At 44.3% G+C, this 26,921-nt stretch overlaps 1 protein-coding gene across 1 annotated transcript in view; it reads left to right on the top strand.

Moving 5' to 3' along the window:
- Nucleotides 1-26,921, top strand: part of CAMTA1 (calmodulin binding transcription activator 1) — a 490,798-nt gene that overhangs the window by 257,284 nt on the left and 206,593 nt on the right. The window contains exon 6 of the mRNA XM_026085647.1: nucleotides 23,929-24,000. Within this exon, the coding sequence (XP_025941432.1) occupies nucleotides 23,929-24,000 (72 nt within the window). The remainder of the gene's footprint in view (nucleotides 1-23,928; nucleotides 24,001-26,921) is intronic.

Genomic DNA, 26,921 nt, shown 5'->3' with positions numbered 1-26,921 from the left:
TCTAAGCATTATAAGTATTAATTTGTCCTGAACAACTCTTCAAAAGCCGGAGCAATAACACAGAGAACCTTAGCAATAACGTCATCTCAGGAAGACAAGAGAAGGGCCTGAAATCCTGCTGGTACTCATACAGCAGGACAGACCAGTCCTGTATGTCTTGCAATAGCAGATCTCTTCTAACATTTATTATCTGTCATGAAAATGAGCTTTTTGGTCTTTGATAAAAAATTAATATAAGTAAAACATCAACCTTTTTGCTGCTTATTGAATGTCAAAAACACTCAGCTCTGTTTGCTCATTGTGAACTTTAGTAAATTTAGGCACACTAATCTTAAGAAATTAATACTTTGCTGTTTGGATTTTTCAGACAGGAATGAAATATTTATAAGTTGACTGCGAGCACTATAAACTTGGTATTTCTACAGCAGCTTGTCCAGAAAGACATTCTTAAATGCTTAGTTGCTGTAGTTCCTGCCATTGCTTGTGAGCGATAGTGAAGGTCTAAGGATTTTAAATTGCAATGGGAAGATTTAGTATTGGCATACACAATAATTTGTTTTAGGCTGTATAAATGCTTTTTAATTAAGGGATTCATTGGAAGGAGGTTTGAAGGTCAGATCCTTCCAAGTTGCGAGTGCACTTAGAAACGATTTTCAGAATTCAAGAGCTGCTGAATACCCTCGGTGACTTGGCATAAATAATATTTTCAGCGATGGGGAAGCAAATATGAAGTTTTGAAACTCCCTTGATGGAATAAAGATAGCCTTTCCACAACTGTATCATGTTTTTCCACTAAATACTTTTGATGTTATGATGGGAATGTTGCCACCTTCGCACAGAACTGAAACTGGTCACACAGGGAAGACTTTGCATATTGATTATTGAATCCTGGACTTCAGTGGCTGCTTATCTGAAAGGTAAAGAAGAAGTATGAAGAAAACTGCACCAACAAATTAAGTGTCTTATAATTCAGTTAAATTGGTCATTTGTAGGCACAGTATACAGTATGTCTACAGATAACTCTAAGGCTAATTTTGCACAGGAGATGCTGCCAAAAAAAGATTTCATCTAAGACTTCTGGCCCATTCCAGCACAAAATTAATCCAAGATAAAGCTGTGTGTGTAATTAACATCTCCCAAAAGTTCTTTTAGAGTTTTATGTACTTATTATGAGTTGCATTTGTTAAATCTGCCTTTATTTACCAGAATCTGAAGGCAGTGGGTGCACTCAGTCCTGCAAGCTGAGGTCCTGTGTCCTTCATGCAGTCACATCCCGTGCCCTCTGCCCTGCACCAGGGTCATTAGCAGGTGCTGCTTTTTTCTGTTGTGTGTATGCAAAAAATATGGGACAAGATAGCAATAGAAAAATGGGTGTCATTAAAAAGAAAGCTATATGGTAAAATAAGGTGTGTTTATTTGCTCTTTCCCACAGACCTGGTGCTAGTTTTTCACCTTCCCCAACTCTGTCCCATTGGGTTTGCCTCCCCATTGCTCTCTTTCACCATTCCTGTTGAGCAGGACACGTGAGAGAAGCCGAATGGGAGGGCAGGATAAAAATCCATGTGTTTTGAAAGGGTTTGAACTCAGACAAAAGTATTGATTCCATCCCTGTCGACTATTCTTATCCAGGCTTTCATCATAACTCTACTACGCTCTGGGTCATTAAATTATTCAGCCCTTTAAAATCTGTCTCTAATATCCAACTCCCCCGTTTTCCATGGCACTGACTTCCAAAGCCTGACTGCCCACTGAAAGAGTATTTCCTTTTTATTCATTCTAAATTTATCAGTCATTAATTTAATCAAGAAATCCTTTGTTCTTTTCTTACAGCAGATGTTAAAATGGAATGACTAATCGCTCTCTAAATACTCGTTATAATTGTGTATACTCTACCTCAGTCAAGTCTCCACTAAGCTCAGCTAAATAATCCTTTTTTTTTGTACATTGTTTCCTCAGATATAAATGTATTTAGACCTCTACCTATCTTCATTAACCTCCACTAAATCTGTTCAGTCTCAGCCCTCTCTAACAGCTGAGGCAACCAACATAGACATTAATAGTTAGTACAGGTCTGTATCTGATTTCCCATTTATGCTGTAGTAGACATGATTAAAACCTTCAAGTAAAATCAAGTTAAATCCTGTTGCAGCCTAGCCCATTATTTTTTCTCCTATTAGGATTTTAGGCATTTCTTTGACATATTTTTATTGCCAGATTAGGAAAAAAACACTTGACTTGTTTGCAACATTCTCATTATATTCTCTTTATAACGTTTCTAAAAGAGAATAAATATAAAATATTTCTGTGTATTGTGGTCATATTTCAGTCTGACTTTAATATGCTCTGTGATTTTCCAGCTCACAATTCTTCTAACCTTGTGGTGACAGTCAAGAAATCCTCATACCTGAAAAAACATGCAGTTACACAAGCTATTGGAGTCTATACGATGTGTGGGGAGCCAGATAATTTGTCTATGATGCAAAGCTCTAACTTGTAGGTTTTATGTATCCTTCTTGAATAACTGCCAAGAGGGTGTTTAGTTCAAAAACTATCTCATGGAGACAAAGAAGCCTTTCATGTCACTTTTCCTTTTATGAACCCCTTACTGATGTCAGGACCATTGGGCTGCTTTTCTCTTACCTGAGAATATATGAATCTCAGTTTCAGATTAAGTTTAGGATCTGTTCTTACTGATGGCTTGCAAACACGAATTGTTTCATATTTAACAGGGTATCGTTAGGCCATCCATCTGTAAAGCTTATGCCACCCTGTTAGTGCACAAGTCCAAATGGGACATCTGTCTCCTAATCACTTTTTCTTAGGTAGATGGTAAAGGTAAATGTTGAAAATCTTGCCAACTAAGAATCCAAATACCTTGTGTCCTTGGATGTGTAGAGATTACTTGGAGCATGCTGCATGTGTAGTTGGAGCCATCAGTGAATTTTCTTACCGCCCTCTAATTACCGGCTTCCTCAGTCTTGAATATTCCCTTAGCCTATAATAACCTTTGAAGGACGGATACAAGCTTAACTTGGTACCTGTGTCCAAACCTCAGTGAGCTTGTGTCTAATGCACTTCCAAGAAAGGCAGCTAGGTGGGAACAGAAGACAACAGGAGATGAAGATCTACCATTTCTCTGAGAACTTGTTCCACTGGCAAGGAATCCTCACCATTTCAAGTTGGCATTTAGTCTCAGTTATTCGTTTGACGTTGCTTTCTATACATTCATTTATTTGTCTTTCTCTACTAGACTAGAGTCACTGAACAGCCAATGCTTTTCTCTCTATGAATACGTTTGGTAGGGGTATTTGGTTAACACGTACATTTTGCCTTACTTTTTTAATAAGCAAAACAGCTTGTGCTCCAACTCTCACACTGCAATACCTTTTTTCCAGTTTGTTCTTTATGCCATCTCCATCTTTTCAGCATTGTTTTCAAACTGCGGACACCAAATCTGTTTGTTTCCAATTTCCTTCATCCATTCAGCATCTCCTTGAGTATACATCCAAGAACCACATTGACCCTCTTCACCCTGGTGTTGCATGGTCATGAAGCTGTTTGCCAGCTGTGACTGTGTAATCCTTTTCAGAATCTTCATTACTTTCCAAGAAATGTTCCCCCATTTTGTAGATATGGTACTTTGCATTTGGCTATAGAGAAGCACATCTTGTTTGAAGGGAGTTCGTCTTACGGAAGTATCCAAGTAACTCTACATAACCACCCTGCCTGGTCTTCCACGTTCTTTCTGTCATTCGTTAGTTTTATTTGCAGCAATTCCCCATTTGTCGTCGGATCATTGATGCAAAGATTTAATAGTGCTGGGCTTCGATTCCCGAAGAACATGATTAGAAGAAGTCTGATGTTAATTTCCAGTGAGTGGCCACATGATGAGACTTGGCAGCGGGACAGCTGTTGCTCATTTGGAAGCAATACAAGCTGATGTTTTTGCAAGACACCTATTATCTTAATATCCAGTGCCAGTTTGTGAAGAACACTTGCTTCTTTGTCATAAAGCTCGGGTACATCTTCTCTGCCAGCTGAGAGTGGTTCTTCCCTGTAAACCTTAGCTGTCATGCAAGAGATGATAACATTATTATTGGCATTCTGATGTTATATAGACTTTCCTGGGTTTGTTATGTCATTCACAAGCAAAAGAATAGCTTCAAAGCTATGTTTACACTGCACGGCCTCTCTCCCTTGGGTGCATTCTCCTAGATCCTCCACTTGGAAATTAACGATTTGTATTCATCCTAGCTCTTCTCCATCGTCTGAAGCATCTCCCAGGTCCGCTTTTTCAGCTGACTGTGGTTCCCCGTCTGCTCGTAGGTGCTGCTTCTGCTGTGTGCATCACAAATGAGCACCAGGACTTTGCGATGTGGCAGGTGGTGTCCAGGTGGCCACCGCATATCTCACCTTTCCTCCCTAGACACCTTGGTCATGTGCCATGTGCTCCCACTCACAGAGCAGGTTTTGGAGCTCTTTGTCCTGCTCAGTCTGTAGAAGATCCTTGTGCCATTTGGGCAGTTTTGTGTTTGTATAACCAAGGTCAGTTGAATTAATAGATATTCCATTGAAATTAAGTTTTCAAAGTATCCATGATGTGCATCCAGGAGATGCATAGGTTTCCAGATGTTGTCTCTATTTCCACATGGCAGTGCACACGCATAAATTGCACAGTGCTTTTAGGTTTATTTCCTTTGGCTTTTTCTTTTAGCAGAAATGCACACTAACACACAATATAAAGAAATGTTCAGACTTGCATCCCAGATTTCAACTACCTGCAGAGATGCTGTAAAGCAGAGACTTCATTTCCCACATCCAGTCAGTGTAACTGAAATACACTGTCTTCTGCACAGCTCTGCATCCCTTGTTATCTCTATCCAGGGCCCTTCAGCTTTCCAGCATGCCAGAGGAGAATTGTTTATTGTGTTGTTTATTATCTTCGCAGCAGAAAATGCCTGAGCAAATACACTAGAGACGCAGGCAGGCAGGTTAAGAGAAGACCTTGTGGTACTTCCTTTGTTATACAATTTTTGTGCACCAAATAAACCCTGGAGATTATGATAGCCTTTTTCTCAAGTGTGTCCTAGGGGAGAAAAATGCAAAATTAAATCCTTTTTCTTGCTTGCTAATGTAATCTATACCATCATGCAGAACATAAACAGTCCTAGCTGCCACTTTCACAAGTGACAGACCTCAAGCTTGCCGAGCACTGCTGTCTTTACCAGGATTTCCCAGGGAACATGTCTTGGAGTTGCCCGGAGGTTATGTCCTGCCTGAGCCTCCTTCCATTTCCTCCATGCTGCAAAGGCGCAAACGCAGCCTCTGCAGGAGGCTGCAGGATGTCAACCTCTCCACCTCCCCACCAAGACTGATTTTTTGGGGGGCGAATATTCTCTTCAGCAGGAGGGCTAAGTCATACACCTCACTGTCTGTTTTTCCTGGAAATGTACAGGCACGGACGCCCATACTCTGCATACAGAAGACAGGGGCCTGATACTTCAGAAAGCGAGCGCAGCCAATTTTTTACCTTTGAGACCATCCGGCATTGTGCAGGCGGGTCTTGGGCTTCCACTCACATCACCCACGCGTGGTGGGTTATCAGCAATCTCTCTGGAGTGAGCTGGTATCTAGCTGCCCGGGGAAGCTGCCTATTAGAAGTCTCTTCACTAATTTCGTTACGACTTGCTTTCTAAGTTTAGCACTCCTAATTGCTGGAACACGAGGCCAACACATATGCTTATGCGTCTTAGTTATTTAATGATCTCCCTGTAATGGTACAAGGTTAAAGCTATTTCTGACTTTACCAGTAGATGTTTTATTAATATTTGGTCAGTTTTAAGTCCTTGTGACAAACAGGAAAACAGCAGCAAGCTGTGCCCCATCCTCATTATTCAAAGTCACAAATGGGCAAAACTGCAAAGAGGACCCATATTGTGCTTCCTTCAGTCTTAAGATCACTCCTTGCTTTTCTCCTTATTCAGAACAGCATTTCTAGGGGTTTTTTTCGGTCCATTTATCTTATTCCCTACGGACTGCAAAGCCTTTCTGTGCACATATAGATCAAGATACTCGGTCCACAGAGGAACATGCTTTGAACGTGCAACTCTATTCTTAATTTATGTGAACCTGCCTAAAGCATGGGAACGTAACTGGTTGCAACGTCATGTGTGATTGTGTAGGCTTCTGCATGACACGGGGTAGGAGAAGTGGTACTTGTTCAAGGCACTTGCCAAGCCCTGTACTGCAATATAACGTCTCTTGCAGTCGTTTCCAGCTTTGTCGCACTTTGGCGAGTCAGAATTTCTGCTGTTGGGTGTTTCAGTGAGGCTCTGTTTGGGAGGGGAAGGCAGAAATCTGGTATTTAGCTGTGATGATGTAATTTCTTTCCTGTGTGTTATTCACTCCTTGGTCTGAAGATGGAATTGTTACTTTCCAAGTAGTTTATTTTTAATTCTCACTGCTGTTATATCTGAGGTTTTTATAAACACAGTTTTCAAATACTTTTTGAACCTCTCTGCTCCCCACCCCCATACACACAGCAAAATGGAGTGTTTTCTTCTTCTTATAAATGGCAGCCCAAAAATAACTGTGCGCCCAACTGGAGACACCAGGTTTTCAAGCACCTTCATTGCATAACAGTTCGTATGTTCGGGACCGAATCCGATGGAATTTGGACCTGGCTGCAGGTACCCAGTGCACCTTTACTGCTGCATTTGTCTGCCACTTGTTTTGCTACTTGTATAATGGAGTATGTATTTCAGTATTCTGATATTTAACATCTTTTTAAAAATGTGTTTCCTATTTTGTGCTAGGGAACGCTCTGCGAGTTCTCAGGGCCAAAGTGTCATCTCCCGTGTGCGTAGTGTCATAACAGCGTGGCCTGGACAAGAAGCATGCTCAGTTTCCAGGCTACTTCCCCTGTGTTCAGTTTTGCGTTGGAAAACAGTGTAGGAATGCAAGGTATAAAGTACTCAATTACACTGTTCAGAGTGGATACATCTTTTAATGATTATTCTTTTTTAATTATTTATCTGTGCACCAGCAACAGACCCCTCAAGATTATAAGTCTTTTATCTCTCCTTAATTTTTTAAGCAGAAGCCTTGGACAGAGTGCGGGGTCGGTTGTGGTCGGGGATGGGGGTTGCTCTGAAGCGCAGCTCTGTTTTATTGCTGGGACGTCGGCTCTTTTTCCCGTTGCTTCTGCAAACGACGGGGGCAGTGGGAAATCAGGCCATGGTACAGCCTTTTGTGTCAGATTATGACGTGGCTTGAAAAGGACATTTTGTGACTAATTGAGCATGACCATTAGCCCTAAGGAAACTTTAATCTCCTGGAAACCTTGTAATCCTGTCAAGAATCCCATGCATGTTCTCCATCTGGATCCTTTCTGAGGGAAAGTGGCAACGTTTTCCTTTTACTTCCTTCAACTTTGTCCACATCAAGGCAAGATCCCTTCTGTAGGGTTCTCACCAAGGCCATGGCGATTAAGTACTTAAATTGATTAATCAAATTTCCTGTGATGAGAACTACTGTCATTCATTAATCTGAACGGGATTATAAATATGAGTTGGCAGATAGGGGAGGCAAACATTTTGACAGATAGACCTGCTGGTTTGAATGCAAATTGCACTATTGCATCTGGAAGGCTTTAGCTCTAGGCAGCCTCGGGTTAGAGCTTCCCTAAAGATAGAATTAGACTGATACTGAAGTATCCCCATATTAACAAAGAAATACGCATTTATGAAGAGCCAGCTCCTGTGCGTGAGTATGCAGGGTTGCGTACCGATTCCTCGTGTTCCGTGCTGGTTCTGCAGCAGGGCGAGGCTATGGAGTTTGTTTCCTATATAATTCATGAAAGATTTTTTGGGGGCTAGTTTAACTCAAAATTTGAGGATAACCTCGTTGCAAATGTGTAGTTAATATGAATTTGAGCAATTAAGTAGCAGGCTGACATGGATAGTTCCTATGGAATTATCTTGGAATTGACAGCATTGCAAATAGAAGAAAATTTTTATTGAATTCAAAAGCACTTGTAGAAATGTTAAGTTGAACATTCACTTTCTGGAAAAAGCCTTGTGCTTTTAATATTGTGACTTACTCCAGGATGCCATTTAAGCAATTTGTAAAGAATGATGCTGAAACCCTGACCACGTTGCAGTGAATGGCAAAATTCCCATCAGCTGCTGCAGGGCTGGAGTTTCATCTTTAGGGGATTAGGTGACTCTGCAAGTCATTTCTGCTGTTTCTAGAGTGAGTGCAGAGCAAGCAGTCAGGATGCTGTGGTGCATGCTGAGATTAAAGCTATCGTTTCTTGTTGAACTGGCCTCCTACGTTTTTGTTCATAAATATTTAAAGCACTCTTATTAAACAAAATGCCAGTATAAAAAAAATTAAGAGTTCGGTAGCTGACGTCTAGAATGCTACCACGTCATTTGGGTTTGTGGTTGAATGTTGGGAGCTGACACGCTTCCGGCGGTCACGGAAAGGTGTTAGTGATATATAGCCATGTTCACGCTCTTCTACATTCACCCGGCCAGCTCTTGGCCAGCATGGCACAGGGCAGAAGGGGCCGTTGCCTGCGGGCAGGGCTGGTATTCGCCCATGCACATTTCAGTACTTCGCCTTCATCCACTTTTGTGCTGGCCCTTGAGTTACCTCTCCTCCTCTGATAAATACCTTGAGGAGCTCCGCAGCCTTCCTTGCGCTGCACTTTCAGATCCAGCGTCTCCACTGGGTCCGACGTGGCATCGCAGTGCTGTCCCACTGCCACACTAGTTGCTCGTCCTCGCCTTTGCCTGGCAGGCAGCAACTTCTGCCTTTCGGCGCAGAAGTCAGGAGCCCCCTCGCTGCTTGTCATTCTGCTGGCAGCACAAGAAGAAACGTATTTGTTGGGCTTTCTGCTTCTGTGGATCAAAACCTTTCTCTGGCTGATATAATGAGAGCCAGTGATGGCGAATGGATCAGCAGCTAAGGTCCACATCGAGGCCGCCTCAGGGGGAGAAAGGCAGGAGCTTATACTGAATGTAAACAACCTGCTCCAAAAGGCTTGACCTTGGACTTTGTTATTGAGCTGCAGGTAAGAGATCAATGGGTGAGTGCAGGAGGATTCAGCCGGGAGTGGACAGTACCAGTAAATGCTCTTACTAAAATCATGCAGGCACTGCCAGCATAAGGAAAAGCTACAGAAAAGAGAGGCTGGGGCATACTGGAAGACTCGTTACTGTCTTTTTTTTTCCTCCACCCAAAGCACAGGATGCAGAGGGAGATTTCATGTGCACATCTGGATGTGATTTTACAGCTTGCAATGTGGCAACCCTCACAAATACTGGAACCATTATTTAATGTGATGAACCACGCAAAGGGTAAGATGTGGAAATGGTAACCCACTGCAAGGCAGCCACTGGGTTTGCTCACACAGTAAACTAGCAATATCCATCTTGTGCGAGGACATTGGCTTCATCTGGCAGCTGGAAAAGCTCTTGAGGCTGTTTGGTAGGCGTATTGCCCCAGCAAGAGCGAAATTATCTTTCAGGAAGCACAATCATTTTCCAGTAAGACAGGCATTTAAAAAGTGTAAAGTCTGGTCGCAGAGACTGTTGCCAGCAATGGCAGGAGTTCAGGCTCCTTTTCCTTGTGTCTCGTGTGTCTCAGTGGATGGAGGATCTCAGAGACTCTCCTCCAAGTGCTCTTTGCTTACAGAGAAGAGCACGAGTGCGGCACATTGTACCCCTGATGCTCGCTCTGGGAAGGCTTCTGGAACTGAGCCGTGTGCTTTGAACATTGCAGAAGCTGGGAACAAGAAATAGATACAGCTAGTTTTTTCCCCGGACTAAGAAAAAAACCACATGCATGTGAGAAGAGGAAGTGTCATTATCCTTCTGATAAGTCTTAAACAGGTAACGCCGTTTAGTGTATCTCGTTCTTTTCATGTGTCAACGTGATACATAAAGAGAGAGTCTCTGTATAAAGACTAGACCTAAAGGCAAAAATCAAGAGAAGATGCTAACATATGTCACTTTTAGAGATTGCTCTCCTTTCTGCATGTGAGGAAGATGAAGCAAAGTTTGCTGAAGGAAGGAGCTGTTTGCAGAGATCTGGAAGAGAGACCCAAAGATGAAGAGCTGCAGTCTGTGCACGGGGACTGTTGTGAAGCGAGGTCTGAAGATCAGATTGGGACCACAGAGGGACTTGCATCACCCATATGGCACAGGATTGCAGGCACAGTAAAACGGGATTTTGAGGTTTTGAAGTAGGATTCAGAAAAGACTACATGATTCAGAGAGATGCAGAACACAGGACCAACCTCATTTGAATGGCTGAGTCTTTCTTGTTTCAGTCTCAAAATGAACACTTTTGCTAAATTTTAGAATTTCAGGCACCAAAAATCAGTACCCGTATTTGCAATTAGCTAATGTCATCAGAACAATAATTTATAATAATAAAGTTAAGACCTGCAGTCTGTGAACAGCACTGATTTCAGAATTCTACAGAGGGAAAACAGGCTTGAAAAACAACCTATTAAACATTTAAATATTTCATTAAATATTAAACATTTCAAAAATTGCTTTCTAACAAGTCCTGAGGTAAATAGAAAAATATTTGTAACAAAAGCTACCGGTACTGACAAGGTCTTGCAACGGGCAAAGCTTAGCTCTAGATTTTGAGGATACAGTAACCTCTCCTTTGATGAGCCATAAAACGAGATCTATGGGTTCAATCCAGAAATCATTACCTGGGTAAAACTGCTGGTGACATCAAGGGTATCTGGAGGGCTTGAACTGTGCCAGCAAAAGAACCAGAAGGATAGATGAAGCAAATGTTATCAACCCTTGAACCAGGCTGAGTGCCTGAACACCGGCCCGTGCCCTGATGCTAGGCAGAGCTGCTCTGTGAGCTGCCTGCGAAACTGGGCACAGCAGGCTGGGACCCCAAAATATCGGCATGCCTGCACTGTCTCTGCCTTTATTTCCATTTGCAATAAATGCAATGGCTTCTGCATAGAAGCCACTGTAAGTTTTGTGGGTTTCCCACAAGAGGAATATCCTGCACGGGAGTATTTCCTTGGTGAATTAAGAGAAAAAGTAAAAATCACAATAAACTAATGATTCAACAATAAACCCAAAGCAGCTAGCACAGAACTGGACTAATGTTATACTTCTCTCAGACTGTCCCCTTTAACTTTACTTCTGAGGCCTTTTGTGTTTTTCAGAGAGAAATTGCTTTATGTTTTTACATGCCAATTTGTAGCCTAAAAATTAAAGGCCAGGTTCTCCCGGATCTTGCAGCTGTGTGTGTAGAAATTTTAACGTCCTTTCTGGGATCTGCTTTCAGTACATGAGGACTGGCCGTCCAAATCAGCAAACTATCAGCTGTTGCTTAAGTTCTGTTGACATCAGTAAAATACGAACCTTGCCGACAGAGTAGGAGGTTACTCCTGTGCTGAGACCTGAGCGCATCACTTGTGCTTTGCTGAATCAAAGCTCCTATGTATAAATGATGAAGGAAAAATCTAAACCTGTCTAATGTCTGTGTTTTACTAAGATCCGTAGTGAGAAAACATGTTTAGCAGTGTTTTTGTTGAAGATTTGCTGTAGCGGAGCTATTATAGCAGGAAATTTTGGATGCTTCCCTATGTTATGACATTTTTTCCCTTTATAGATCAAAATAAAACTTTCAAGTGTAGTCTGTCTTCCCTCCTGCATGCTTTCTCAGTGCTGTAAGGTTCAGCCACTGTTACACCTCAGTATTTAAAAAAGCTAAACCGGGACTGATCTGTATAAAGGACTGTTTAGGTTGGTTTCCTGTGGTCTCCCCATCAACGTTGTGTCCTTTTGCCCTATGAGAGGTGTCCAAAAAAAAAAAAAAAAAACGCTTCTCCTAGCTTTGCTTGTTTGGCCAAGCCCCCGTCACTGCTCGCCCCCTCCACAGCTGCATCTTAGCGTTGGGGGACCAAAAGTAAGATTGATGGCATTAGGTTCCCTGTGCACGGTGTTGGCATCGAGTCAGGGGATTTTATAGCAGCACGTTGGCTTTTCTCACTGAATTTTGATTAATGGAGCAGGCTGGAACTGCCGCTGTCTCCCAGCTCCTTCGGCTGACAGGAACGAGCGTAATCTGATGTTTAAATGGATTTGGAACGTGTCTGTGGTTTTAGCATCCGTGTCCTGAAGGAAAGACCATCTGCTGCAAGATAACCTGATCTCGGAGGGCACTTATTTCAGATCTGTTTGAAAGAGAGATGACATATATAAAGTTTGAGGGTTTTCCCTGATGCTTACTAATTTGGTGGCAAATGGGCAGCTCATGCTAGAGACTCAAGGTTTTAAGTTGCCCTGCTTTTCTAACCATGCTCTGCCCTTTCAGAGAGAAGTAGCAAAGCATTTTGTGGGTACTATTTACAGGTGCAGATGGAAAGCTGCGCCTACATACAAAATAAATAGGTTACTACAAACAGCTAACAAACTTCTGTGAATATTGATACTGATTTATATGAAATCCAGATAAATCATTTTCAGGCAAACTGTATAGTACATCTGCTGAGATAAGAGCATATTACACTATTTTTTAAAATAGTAAAATATGAAAAAGTCAGTGAAAAGAATAAACGTGGCATCTGTATGAATAGATAATGGGAATATCTATGATAGAGATGGGAGAATTGCTTTTGTTGTTGCATTTTGACTACTGTCTCTGAAGCACAGGTTATTGCACTGAAAGGAAAATACCAATATCAAAACTTACATGCTTCTTTTCCATGTTCCCATCTAAAGAAAAAGTACTGGGGGTGTCCTTTCACACCTCACAAAATCAGGGCGGATTGCGTTATCCTCAAATGCTCCAAGCCATGCAACCTTTACATTACGCCTGTAAGGTTCAGTATTACGGTTGTGCTGGTTAGTGCTATATCGAAGTCTGACCACTCATATTTTAAAGTAGTAGAATAGTCCCAGGCAACAGAAAATCTATTTATTACCCATTTTATACATCTAAGAAACTTGTACCATATGCAGCCTGCGTGTTATTATGGGGCTTAAATTACTGCATTCTGTCTTTTACTGGGGTGGCACGTAATGTAGCCAAGCAGATAACATGCAGGCCAAGGTTAAGAGCACAACTTGATTGGGCGCAGATACAGTTGTTAATTTAAGAGGCCTGTATCTTATCATTAAGAATGAAGTTAAAGCCCCAGTTGGCTTTCCTGGAAGGTTTGATCCATGGTAGCAGTTGCTGCTGCTGGAAGCAATGTTATTCCGTGACGAAAATAGGTGGAGAAGCTCTGAAAATGTAGGTGTAATTACAGAACAGGATGCAGTGCAGTTCAGTGGTTTAATGGAGGTATGATTAATTGCTAGACTTAAGTACATGTTGCTTAACAATACAAGACCTAAGAACAGCCACGGTGGCTTTTTATCCAGCAAGGCTGTCAGTGTCGTAAGCCGTTAACACAGTTGTTATCCTGCTCTCTCCCTGTCCCTACTTTGTTAACCATTTGCATTATAGTCTTATCAGCAGTTTTAACTTTCTGCCGTGGGCCAAGGAAAGTGACCCGCTGGGACTCCTCCGTCCTGAGCACCAGCTGCTGGCCGCAGTCAGGGGATGGAGCACTTGGTGGCATTGAGGGTCTCCTCCAGGGTGGCCGCTTTCATGTGGACTTCTAGTTCCTACCATGCTCACGGTGGCTGCGGACGGCAGCCTTTGAGTTTACAAGCTTTTACTTTGCTTGGTTCAGGAGCCTCTTTCGAAGGAATTTCATGTCTGCTATTTTGATGGTTTCACACAAAGTAGATTTTTTGTTCTAACCTTTTTCTGTGGCTTTTACTCATCTGGTAGTCAGTTTCTGTTATTTGGAGTGTTTTTTGTTGCCGTGAGTGTGTTTATCTGAAAAGACTATTTGCTTAGGGATGTCATTGCAAATCCCGCACTGTTGGGGTGCTGGTGTAGGGAAGGCGTGCCCCTTCCCTGTTGGGTTAATTCCTCTGTCTCTTCACCCCTATCTGAAAGAAACCGGGAGGACCTGAGAAACGGGCTGCTGAGCATAGGGAGAGAGAGGCGTTGGGAGCCAGGGGAGATCTCCGGTGCCCAGCGCTGTAACAAGGAGGCAGAGGACCCACTTTTTTCCCCGGAAACCTGTACCGAACATGTTTGACGTGTTGTTTGTATGACTTAAGCCGCTGGGATATTTGGAAGTTGGAGCCTTATAACATAAAAATGACTCAAGTGTATTTTAATATTTTAGAGCCACAGGTGTTACGTGGTTTGTTCTCTAAAGATTGATTTAACTTCTTATTAAGGGAATTGGGAATTCAGTGTGAAAATCTGAACAAAATCTAGATGGTTTTTATTTTTTTAAATATCCACCAGCATATCTCAGTGGGGAGAAGAATTTCAAAGCCTCTCTGACCCTAGCTTGAATTTTTGATTCTCCTGCTTTTCCATTTTCATTCCCAAGGTGTTCTTGTTAAGGAAGAACACCTCAGCATTATTGCATTATTTTTAAATAAGCCACAATCGCTTTAAGGAGCTCAGGATAAAAAATCTGCTAATACTTTGATTTTTTTTCCTCTCGTTTTCAACAGTTTGATAATGTGAGGTGTGAACTGCATGTAAATGGAAGGATGGGCAATTCCAATTGCAGGACTGTCTCTGCCTGTCCGCAGAAGGCCCCCTTTTCTTTAATTACCAGTCGATTTTGAAAAGGTACGAGGTGAAGTGGAGCTGGCAGGGCCCGGCTTTGGGAGCAGCACAGGGACTGCAAAAAAGACACTTATAACTGAGCGCTTCCAGAGGCACTTGTGGATTTCGTATTCCGTGGGAATTGCCCCTCGTTGTGCACAGGGCGCCGCAGTGGAGACGGTGGCTTTGCTCTGCAGGCGCTGGCCAGCTCAGTGCGTTTTGACGTGGCTGCGGTCGCCTGGGCAGTGGGCACTGGCCCCAGACAACCCTCGGACACTTCTTCAGATTACTTTAGGAGAGGAAGAAGGGATCCTTGAAGGGATATTTCAGGACAAAGTCTATACCCTGTGCACGCTCAAGCTTCCTCTTTAGGTTCATACAAACTGGGCAAGATTACTAAGATCGCTTTGTGCTGACATTTGCATCTCTCTGTGGGGAAAAAAGTTACCACCGGTGTCTTCCTGAGGTGCTTAAACTAATGGCCAAAAAGGCAGGCCGCTCTGCTCACCTTTGCAGACATCCGGTGGCTTATTCCAATTGCATCTTTTGCATTTCTTTCCTGCTCTGTAGGCTTCTGACCTGACTGCTGCCTCTTGGGAAACGTCTTTATGGTACTCTTTGACAGAGACCTTCTTCTTACTCGCTTTTTCGCCAGCTGGAGGCGTGGGGAGGGGGGGATGATTTGTCTGTGTATGAAATTGTTGATATTTAAACCTCTGAAGCTCATGTAACTCGCAAAGATGGAAAGCCCGTTCCCGCCTGGAAGGTGATGGCAGCGTGCTCGGGCAGGAGCCGTGGCCGCAGTGCTGCTGCCGCCGCCGTAGGCGTCATTCCCCCTTCCCGCGGCACCGGAGCGATCCCGCCATGGGAAAGACCAGGGCCGCTCCGCACTTCCCTTTGGAGGCAAATCATTCCTGCTCCCACGCTGGAGCCTTGTCCCGGCGGTGACAAAGCTTGCGTTTTCATATCTGTATCTGCTTTCAAAACAGAAATCAATAAGCTGCTGAAGTGGCTTTTCTCTTCAGATGGTTCAGAAATGCTATTTCTTTTCTCCTAGAAATTTTTGTAAACTTGAAAGAATATCATGAAAAAAAAAATGTACCTCTCTGTCCAGCCCATTAATTCTGCATGCTCAGGACAGAATTAACCTTGGCAAGCCTTCTAGAGGAGAGAGTAATTCTAACCTTAAAAATGTGCTGATTAAAGCTGGTTTCAGGAATTCGATTTCACTTAATGCGTTGGCTGGGAGCCCAGCCCAGCATTAACGTAGCCACAGACACATGCTTCGGCATCTCTTACCTCCCCAGTAAATAAATAAATAAAGCATCCAGCTACTGAAACCCCTTTTGCCAGTTTTAAGCAAGAATTCATTTTAAAGACTTCTTTAACTAAATGCGTTGAGTACGTCGTGGTTACCTGTCTCCTAAGGAGATGCAAGGGATGCAACTCAGGAGGCCACAGCATTAATTAATTACAGTGTTGGTGGTAAGTGTAGACAGCTGATCTCATTCCGGTCAGAAGCACAGTGGCAGGTTTTCGGAAGAGAAGATTCGAGGAGTTTGGCGAGGAAAAGCGTCAAATCCCTGAGAGCAGCTAGCGAGGGGCCGAAGGGTTGCGTTTGCCCGGGTGTGGCTGCACCGGGCCGGTAGCCCGTGCCTCTCCCGGAGAGACGGGTTGTTTTATGGATAAGAGCTGGAATGACTTAGGGAGGGAGACTGTAGGGCTGAGGAAAAGACTCTGCCATTCGTATGCCTGATTTGCTCTCCGTCGACCAGGTGTTTTGCAGCTCCACCAAATGGCCTTGACCTGGTGTGAGGCAGAAGGGGGGTCAGTCTCTGCCAGTTTTTCAGATGTAGGAAAAGGGGCCAAACCTGCCGTGTAGGTTTGCTGTCTGTGTTTGGTGGGTGCAGGCCACTAAAGCACCCTTCAGATAAGTATAGCTTTGAGGTGGTGTGTCCTCTGCTAGATTTAAATAAGAGACCTGGAGATAAAAGGCCAAGTCTCTCAAGAAATCGCAGTTGCGTTCTGAAAAGTTAACAGGGAAACTGTGAATCTCAGGTTTGAAAATGAGGGGAGTAAGGTAAGACTCACCAATGGCATCATGATGTTTACTGCCCACAGTTTTTTGCTGCGGTCGGTAGCACGTCCAGAGCGGGCTCCAAGAAGGGATTGCCTCGTGCTTTGCAAATATCATTTACCTCCTCGCAAAGCGCAGTGCTAGCGAGCCGCTGAGGAGTGGTCCCGTGCTCCTGGGGCGCCGCCGACCTCCGCAGCGTTGCAGCAGTCGCTGCGGCCTCCCTGCACGGCAGCGTGCCCAGAAGCACGAGCTGCACGGTGAACGCGGAGAACCTCGGTGGTGCCAGAGTTACGTAACCCCGTTAAAAATGCAGAAGTCACAGAAGCCATCAGTCACACCAGGAATCCAGAAAATGCACAGGGCGGCTGTAGTGTCCGTCGCAGCTGAGGGATGCAAGTACATCCTCCACTCATCGTATGGATCATTGCATTTGCAAGGAAAAAAGACCACCTCTCCCACTGAGTGCTACACGAGCTTTTCCCTCTTGAGATCAGTGGGATATTTTTGGCTTTAGTATTTTCTGAGTTTGGGGTCCTTTGACTTCTGCATCAGCCTCTCTTTTGGGCACAGGAGTGCTGGATGCGCATCTCCTTTGCTCCTGGCCCGGGATGGATCTCATTTGTAACAGCAAAACTTACCCTACTTGCTGGATTTTTCCTGAGACATGGGTTGTTCCTGCCCTGTTGGTTGTTCTTTGACTGCATCTCTAGTTTTTGTGTGCACACCACAATCCATTGCACAGCATTAGCAGGCCACAAAATCAGAAATGTGAGCAGGAAGAGGGAAGTATTCCTACGCTTATTGACAGTTATCTGACGTAACTACTTGCGCTGCACTTGCTGGATGCTGCTCCTTGGAGCGCCTCTTTCCCAACCTCTCCGGGGCCCATCGCAGCCCCTGAGGTGGCCCTTGGCAGGGTCATGTCATCGGTGACCTGCAGGATGTTTTGGGAGGGGGCAGGGAGGAGTTGGGTTTAAGCCTCGTCAGCTGTGAAACTGGCGTTTTCACATGGTCTGTGTGCTTAGCTCTCCAGGGGAGATGGGTGCATGCCCAGCTTTGCCAAGCGTTTCATCAAGCCTGTGCCAGCTGTAGCTGCCGTTGGCCTTGTTTTCTCAGGCATTTGGAGTCAGAACCTGACAGGCCTGACTCTCTTTAAAACCTGGTTCAGTCGTGAGTGCTAAACATCCAAAAATCTAGCTTTTAAAATTTTACAGCCTGATAATTTTGCTTTTCTCAGTTGTAGGTCAGAAATACCATGGGCGCTATATATTCTTTATGTTACAAAAGGGAGATAAATTAGTTACTTTATTTGCCCTTTCATGCCACATAACACATTCATGCCCCTATATATATTGGAGATTTGTGGTTTGTTCGTCCCTTCAGCTTTCCTCAGTAAAAAATCGTAAGAGGGATGCGTGGAAATCCCGTAAAGAGAGAGGAGGGCTTTGCCCTGGCAGCTGCCTGGGAGTTTTTCTCTCCAAGTTGTGCCTCCCCTTTAACAATTAACAGGATAAGCAGGCGAGCAGCTCCAGGTGTGCTGTCCTGAGCCTTGCAGGTCGTGTGGTAGCACTGACTCAAGGTGCTGTATTTAAAATGATCCATTTTAGCAGCAGAGCTGGAGCGCTGCCAGGAGAGTTCTGGGGAAATGGTGCAAATTCCCACACGAAGCACCCATAGATCATACAGAGGCCTGGCCAGGTAAAAAAGCTTTTGCTGTTTATTTTCCAAGCTTGCACTGGACTGAATTCATGGCATGGCTGACTCTGTAAATCCAAATGTACTGTGTTATCAAATTGTAGTTCATCCTGTAGTGCTTAATTTATTAATGTTGGAAATCCTGCAAAACAATGAATCTAACAGTTCTGAGATTTTTTTGTTTATATCTTAAACATAATTTTTATGCCTTTTTATCCAAAAATTCTTTTAGTTGTTATTGCCATTGTCACTCATGTTGTCTTTATTCCAGAAGCTGTATTTACCAAGATCTTTCTTCTGCTGCACTGCATTTTTTTCTGCAGCTCTGTTAATTCTCAAATACTAAAATGTAATGTCAGTGAAGAAGAGTTCCCTGTTGTTTGACATGGATCTGCTTCATTCTACCTACTTAAATTAGAACATGTAGACCCAAAACAATAATCCAAAATTAGATCCCATGCCATGTGTCATGCCACGTGTGTTTAAAAAAAAAAAAAAAATCACTTTTGTGTTCTGGATGCTTTATAAATTCTATGAACTATTAGGATTTTCTTAATGCTTTCCTGAAATGCTGGAAAAAATCATGGAGGTGGGGTGCCTTTATGCAATTCATTATTGACGCATCTAGAGTTATATATCAGACAGATTTGGAGATGTAGAGCAGTTTTCATATCTACTAAATGCAGCACACGCTGTGAGGATGTCAGCATTAGAGTGTTGTGTAAATATTTTTTATTTTAATCACAGCAAAGTTTTGATCAACCTCATAGCAATCAGTGTTGTGAAGCAAATGGAGGTCTATCGATTTCTATCGAACAAGGTGCTATATATGTTCTTAGGCGTAGCAAAGGCTTCTCTAGAGGATCGTTGCAGACAAGCTTTCCAAGTCATTGCGGAGAAACTTTCAGCACTCGGTGATGCTGCTCCTAAAAAGCTGTTTTCCAAAACGGGAAGAGCAGCTCTGAGTCAGCAGAACTGTACATTAAAGACCTTTTAATAAACCACGAGGCTGCGGTGCAGCCAAGAATCTCTGTCAGAGATTATCCTGAACAAACAGTGTCTGCTTTTTTCTCAGGCTGAATGGTGGGATTAAAATGTTAAGCTTTTCTTAGGAGTATTTTCTTCAGTTTTTTTATTCCCCCCCCACCTTTTGTGTGAAATTTACCCTTGACATATTTAAAAACATTATTAATCTTTGTCATTTGTATTTTAAAAATAACTCTGTGATGGAAGCCAGAAGTCCTTAAATCCTTTTTAATTCAAGCCGACCTTGAGTGATTATCTTGCAGAGGAGACACTGCAGCCAGCCTCTCAGTGTATTCACTGATAAGCGTGCGTTTTTAATGACACACCTGAAATGATGGCTTTCCCTGCACACTAATCCTGTTACGAGGCGTGCTAATGATGACGAGGCTGGCAAGCTTATTGTTTGCAGAGTATTTTTGTAGTTTGTGAAAGCACCTTAAAGGACGGAAGGTTTATAAATCAAGATTTACTAACCCATTTGTATTTGTATAAAACGGCCAGAATTCCTGCGTTGGAGAGATTGCACAGAGAGAGCCTGTGTCGCGGTGCTGGCTGCTATATGGCTAAGATAACCGGCATTACTCAGGCATGACAGAGCACTGAGTAAAATATGCAGGTCATCCAAACAAGTGCCAATAAAGCCTTGATTCCACACGTTAACCTTAACATTAGTATTTATGACATGCCATCCATATCTGGAAAAACAGGTATTCAGGACAATTTGAGCAATGATCCCATCTGCTTATGTTCCAGTTAACATGATTTAAAGTCTTGCTGAAATTTTACCAGAACTAGGGCCATCATGTCTTGCAGCTGCAGCAAAGCTTAAAAATTAAGAGAAAGGACATAAACCACGAGTGTTTTTTCTTAATAGCAAACAACCGATCATCCTTCGCTCTTCCTCCTTCTTCTCCCTAGCGTGCTAACCCAATGTCACCATGCAGCCCTCTGGATACCCCTTAACCGCCCCTCCTTGACGAACGGAGCGGGGCTGGTTTTGTCCCGGCGCCCTCTCTGAGCAGGGTTCCCGTTCGCCCCCGTGCTGTTGTCCTGCTTTCCGGAATGGAAAACCTTGAAGCGAGGGTTGGAGGGAAGTCTCGTTCCCGGAAGCTCCTCAGGCAGCTGGTGAGACGTTTTCTGCTGCATGGAGGTCCCTCAGTGAAATTTTCTGCTATTTCCAGATCTCCTGTCTACAGCAGAGGTAGCTAGAACGGCCACAAAGAGAGGAATTAAACACGGACCTTGTGAAGAAACTCATAATTTATTCAGTTTTGATATTTATTTCAGTACTTCAGACATAAGGCACACATTCAGCCGGTAGATTTGTTTTATCAGAGCCTTTCAGCTGATGGCATTCAGGCTGCTAATATTTACACAGAATGAACGTTTAAAATATTTACCGCAAACAGTTTTTAATAGTTTTGCTATTTAAAATGTTTTGGAACTAACAAATACTGGGATTGTTTGCCAGATCAGTTCTTTAATGATGTAACCGTTCTGCACTTTTCCCACTCCTTTCCTTAGGGATCCTAGGTAAGATTTCCTCGCTTCCGTGCGTCTCTGCGCATCCGAACGCGCTGTTGTGCCTGCCCGGACAGGCGACGCGGTGCTTCGGGGGGTGATGCGGCCCCCACTCTCTGCCCTAGGGCAGACGGGTGAAACTGGCATGGAGCTTTTTAGGCGAAAAGCCAGAGGAAAATCCCCAAACTGTCTGTGGGCTCGTGTGAAGGCAGCGTCGTGGAGAGCCGGGGGCCCCGTGCGCGTCGCCAGCAAGCGCTTTGCCTCTGCGCTGCGCGGGCGCTGCCGCACTTGCCTCCCGCGCGGGCCGTGAGGCCTTGGCACCGCTTTCCAGTGTGCAAGCACGCGCCGGGCTCTACCGACGGCCTTTGCCCGCCCTCGGCTGAACCCGCGAGGCGGCAGCGCACGCCTGTGGCAGGCCACACGGCACCGCACTGCGCCACGCGGCGCTGCGCCACGTCACATCGCGCCGCACCATGCCACACTGCATGGCCTGCGCCACCTGCAGCCCAGCACGGAGCCCGCACACAGGTACAAGGCACCCTGAGCCCCACCGCGCTGTGGGGCCCAGCCCCGCGCCAGGCTGTGGGGCAGCCCCCGAGCCCCCCGGCGCCAGGCCCTGCGCCAGGCCACGGGGCATCCCCTAACCCCCCCCAGCACCAGGCCATGGGGCAGCCCCCGAGCCCCCCCGCACCAGGCCATGGGGCAGCCCCCGAGCCCCCCAGCACCAGGCCCCACACCAGGCCATGGGGCAGCCCCCGAGCCCCCCAGCGCCAGGCCCCGTGCCAGGCTGTGGGGCAGCCCCCGAGTCCCCTAGTGCCAGGCCATGGGGCAGCCCCCGAGCCCCCCGGCGCCAGGTCCCACACCAGGCTGCAGGGCAGCCCCCGAGCCCCCCCGCGCCAGGCCGTGGGGCAGCCCTCGAGCCCCACACCAGGCTGGTGATCGCCGGCTGGCGGCTCTGGCAGGAGCTGCCCCAGCCCCTGCTCCGCCTGGGCCTGTGCATCGGTGCTGCAGCCCCGGCGCCGGGCTGCCGTCCGGTCCCGGCTGCTCTCTCTGCTGGCGGGACGGTTCGCGCTCACGTCCCTGGTGCTGCGGTGGATCCCGGACCTGTGACGCCTCAGCGCCCACCATGCCTCGGCCACCTCCCCCTTCGCGCTGTTAAACCGACTTGCTTTTCCAAGAAACTGAGGACTGCGTAGTAAGCATTCATGTTGAGCTTTGAGCAAGCAAATAGTGTGTTAACGCTAAGAGATGTTATAATCAATGCATTTGCTGGAGTAAAATGTGCCAGAAAGGAAATTCTCTTTAAAAATCCTCTGTAGTTGGATTTATTTGTTTCTTCCTTCTGTAATTGAGGAATACTGGTATGCCTAAAATACGTATGATCCATGATCTTTCAAGGGAAATATCTGAGGAAAGCTACAAGCAGATTGCTCAGTTTTTGCAGTCTCACATTTAAGGAAAACTAATCGCTTTCAGTAGAGGGGAATATATCATTACATGCACACCTGTCCCCATCCCCCAGATGCGCTATATTAAAAGCCAACGAAGTCAGAAAAGAATATTGCTTTCTTAATAATAAATATGTTTTGTGGACAGGGGTTGTACCACAATCTTTTAAATTAATTTCAGTTTTGTTTGTTTGGTTTCTGCTGGGCTTAGCTCCCAATTGACAACGATGTTTAAAAGTTTCAACTTACTGGAAATCTGATTTTCCTGCAGAAAGAATCCCTTAGCCTTGGTGATTCCCTTTCATTTCAGTTAATCAGAGTTCATCAAAAAGAAAGTGGTGTTTTGGCATTTTGTTGTATAAAATAATATCTGGCAGCATTTTTTCAATTTATATAACCAGATGATGAACCATGGAAAAGAGTTTTGGGTTTGGGGTTTTTTTTGTTGTTTTTTAAGAAATAATCTTAGAACAAAGATCGAAACGCACATACCAAACCCACCTCTTTATTGTATCTGGATTCAGAGCGATGCAGGGAGACATTATTTGTTCTGTTCTTATCTAGGTGAGTCTCAGCTTTGGGTAAGTGCTGTACCTTATCACAGAAGTGGCTATTAAGAGGATCTAGGTAGCCTACTAAGTGTTTCTGACGGCAGTTGCTGCAGTTTGCAATGCTGATTTAGGGAGTCGAGTAATTTGATTCCCATTATGCCCCTGGGAATGCAAGTGCATCTCTGAGGGGTTTCTCTGGAGGGGAAGGCAAGGAAACTGTGTAATGGAGGGCTTTGTTTATTGCTCCACAACCGTCCTGCTGCAGTGTGCGTACAGGAACGTCGGGTGCAGTGATGGCACTGTGGACCTTTGGTCACGCGAGGAAGCCTCTGTCAGCCATCTCTGGGCTGTCCAACTGCAAGCAGGACAAACCTGCCAGCTGGCAAAAAGGCTGTATAAGTAACTGGTGGTAAGCAGTCTGGGACTGCTGAAATCCTCGTTCCCTGCAAGTGAATTTCATGATTCACTGCAAAGAGTTCTAAACTTTATGCATTGTCTTAATTTTTGTTCCTTCAAGTTTTGCCCAGAGGCTTTTGAACTGTGGTATGTGGATCACTAATGGTCTGTAACCCACTTCTCTGGGTTACACACTGGCAGATCAAAGTGGCCTTTGAAGGTGTCTTGTTTTGCGCAGTGACCTGAGCTAGGAGAGTCAAATCTCTTAAAATCAGCAGACAATGCCTGCTATGGACAACTGGCCTTCCGAGTTAGGGATGTTCCTCTTCGGATACTCTTAGACTTCTGCAGCAGAAATATTTGTCATATAAAACAGAGCTTAAAGTCTGTCTATTGATTCTTTAACACGTAATGATGTTTAAGTAGTATTCTCCTAAAATATGACATAGTATGAGTGCCATCTCTTAAACTTGATTATCATCTGGATAACATTTTTCTTCACTGACTCTGTATCTGTTTTCTCTTTTTTTGTCCTTAGTGTTTGTATGGCTGTTATGTCCATTCCTCCATCATCCCCACATTTCACAGAAGGTGCTACTGGCTTCTTCAGGTAAGGTGATGTTAAATTCCTTTCTCATGGTATGACTCTAATTGAACTTGTATGGCTGCAGATTTTAATGGTATTGTAGAAGCTGTGGTTCAGCTACCCCATTCTGTGGGCATTTTTTTGATGTTTTGGGGGACTTTTTTGTCTGAGGCTGACGTGGATTTTCTTAAAATAATGTGTCTCTGTTTAAAGACGTTTGGTTTTTCTCTATGTAAATTTCCAGCAAATATAAAGCGGATGCCAGCTTAAATGTTCCCTAAACAGAGAGATAGCTAAATGAGATAGGTTTTTTAGGTTTGTAGTTTGTTTGTTTCCATTTTGAAAGGACTCACAGACGGTAAGGAGCTTAGGAAGCCAGCTGCTACATAAGCTTGGATGCCATGGGAGAGAAAGAAGGCCTATGTTTCTGTTTGAAATTTTTCTAATGCAAAATATGTGGCAAACTGCACTAGAAGGAGAACAGAACTACCTTCCTTCAGTAAGGAGTTTAGGTAGGGAGTTTTGTTGAATTATTAAATGATTTTTCTTCTCCTAGTTTGAGCACAATAAAGCCCTTGGAAATTTCAGGCAGAATTTTCATCTTTGTTCTGCAGTGTTTAGGTTATGGCCTGATATTAGGCCATAGGCTGTGGTAGGTGGTAGGTTCTCAGGTCCATTTTCTGAATTTTGCCTGGGGTGGATATTTGCTGAACCAAGAATGCTAAACATAGGTTTGCTGAGCTATTTATATTGATAAGTTATTGTTACTTACAAATGCTAAGCACGTGCAAGCATTTTGTTTTCTTTTGTTAGGAAGAAGTATTTGACAAATACTGTAATAATATTACTGTTTTAAAAATTAAAGCCCCACAGTCCTGAAAACAAATGGGTTCTGTTTCAAGTAGTAAATGGAAAATTTCTTCTCCTGGTTTAACAATCACACTTTCATATTAAAAGAAAAAAAAAAAGCTGTTCCTCTTAGTGCTGCTTAAAAGGATACCCCACAAATAATTGAGAATGGCGTCCACTCAGTGGACATAAGCAAAGGGAATGTATGCAGAATATCATTTTCTTCTGCTACTTTTACATGAGCTCTCTGAGCTCTATTTGCATCCTTTAAATATGAATGTCATGGTAATAAAGGGAAGAAGACTTTCTGTAGTTGCAGACAGAGTGGTATTTCATCCATTTCAGACTAGGAGCTGGTAGTTTCTACTCTATCCCTGCTGCTGAACACAGGGTTCACTCGGTGATGGCAAGGTGCACGGGCTCCTGCTCTGTAGTGGTGTGGGGGCCTCCACAGAGGAGACCTGCGGGATTGTGGCGTCACTGAAAAGACAGTGCAGCTATGCTGAGATCTGCATGCCTTCAACTCCTTTCCTAATAGCAGCAGATTTTCTACACAGCCCTCTGATGTACTTGACCTGTGCATGCGGCTACATGTGGCTAGATATTGCAGGTACTAAGAAGAGTGGGGAGCTGCTTATAGGTATAGCTAAAGAAGCCATTAAAAGTTCACAGTTCAGTGCACTGAACTGAAAAAATCTCTAAACTTAGAGTCCAGTTTGGCTTGGGCAGCAGGCAGCTGTTTGTTTTATTTTTTAGCTGCTGTCTCTGCTGGTGCCTGTGATGGATGATGTGACATGAGAATTCAAATGAAACTCCAAATTCATTCTGATCTCCAAGCACTGCACAACTAGCACTCCGTGCACTTCCCTAGGTAGCGTTTCTCTGGTGTCCTCTGTGAAGGCATAGAGGATGATGGTGGGTAGAACAGCAGATCGACTGGTTCCTCTCTGGTCTTGCAGTTCCTACTTAGGAACAGGATTTTGGGCTGGGGGATGGTGAAAAGATTCTCTCTCCAAAGTCCCTCAGAGCTCTGGGAAGTACAAATATTGCAAAGATAATTTTGTGGGTTGAGAGGTTTTTAGCTTTCCTCAGCACATATTCCAATACATCCAGTTCCTGGAGTGTGCAGCCTCATCAGCAGTGCTGTACGTCCTTCCCAAAAGCAACGGCTGCTGCTCTGCAGCAGTCCCTGAACCCAGGCTTCAGTCATTTCAGGTGTCTGCAGTTTTCCAGCGTCGCTAAAGGGTAGCCCTGCTCATTAAGTGTTTCACATAAACTGAAAAGCTTGAGAAAGACCTTTGTTTTTGAGCAATTCACAGGCTAGATAGCTGAGTCTCTCCTATATTCCAAGCAGAAGAGATGACTCAAAATCAAAGTGCAAAACTCCAATCTAAAATTAGTCTGTGATATTTAGGGGAGAAGGGTGACATGGGGAGTATGAGAACTGCTAGCCAGTGAAAAATGTGGAGGACCACATCTGGTGGTCAGGAGACAAGTAAGGTAACCCCAGCATCAAGGTTAGTGTTCGAAGGTGGTAGCATGTACCAACTCACCGCTGTTAGCCCTCTCACTTGCAGCAGTGTCCCTGTCAAACGTGCTACCCCTCAGAGGTTTGTCTTGTGATGGTTATAATCCTTCAAACCGCAAAGCTTTCTTTTCCTTTGAGAGACTATTTTCTAGCCTTGCACACCTTGCTGTGAGGAAATTTCCCAAGATACTGACCACTTATGCACCGTCCTGAGGGATGCCCACATAGCCTGAGTACTCCCCTGCCAGAGGCAGTCATGAGATCCTCCTCCGTTGCTGGCTGGCCAGACTGTAGCGGTCCCCCCGAAGGTCCTTCTCGCATAGGTCAGCCCTCCTTAATCACAGAATTTAAATTTCTCTTTTTTTTCTTCTTTTCGTGTGTGTGCTGTCTAGAAATATTGCTGGATTTTGCTGTTGTGACCACTGGCAACCTTATATCCCGTTAGTTGTGCTTCAGAACCATAGGAACTTCTTAACAACAACCTGAGCTCTGGCTCTTTCATGCTGTGTGTGTGTGTGTGTGCGCGTGCTCGCGCGTTGACTTTTAGACCATCTTCTTCTCTCTGATA

The sequence above is a fragment of the Apteryx rowi genome, unplaced genomic scaffold (genome assembly GCF_003343035.1).
Source record: "Apteryx rowi isolate R43461 unplaced genomic scaffold, aptRow1 scaffold_67, whole genome shotgun sequence".
Taxonomy (NCBI): Eukaryota; Metazoa; Chordata; class Aves; order Apterygiformes; family Apterygidae; genus Apteryx; species Apteryx rowi.
This window is presented reverse-complemented; position numbering and strand designations above follow the sequence as displayed.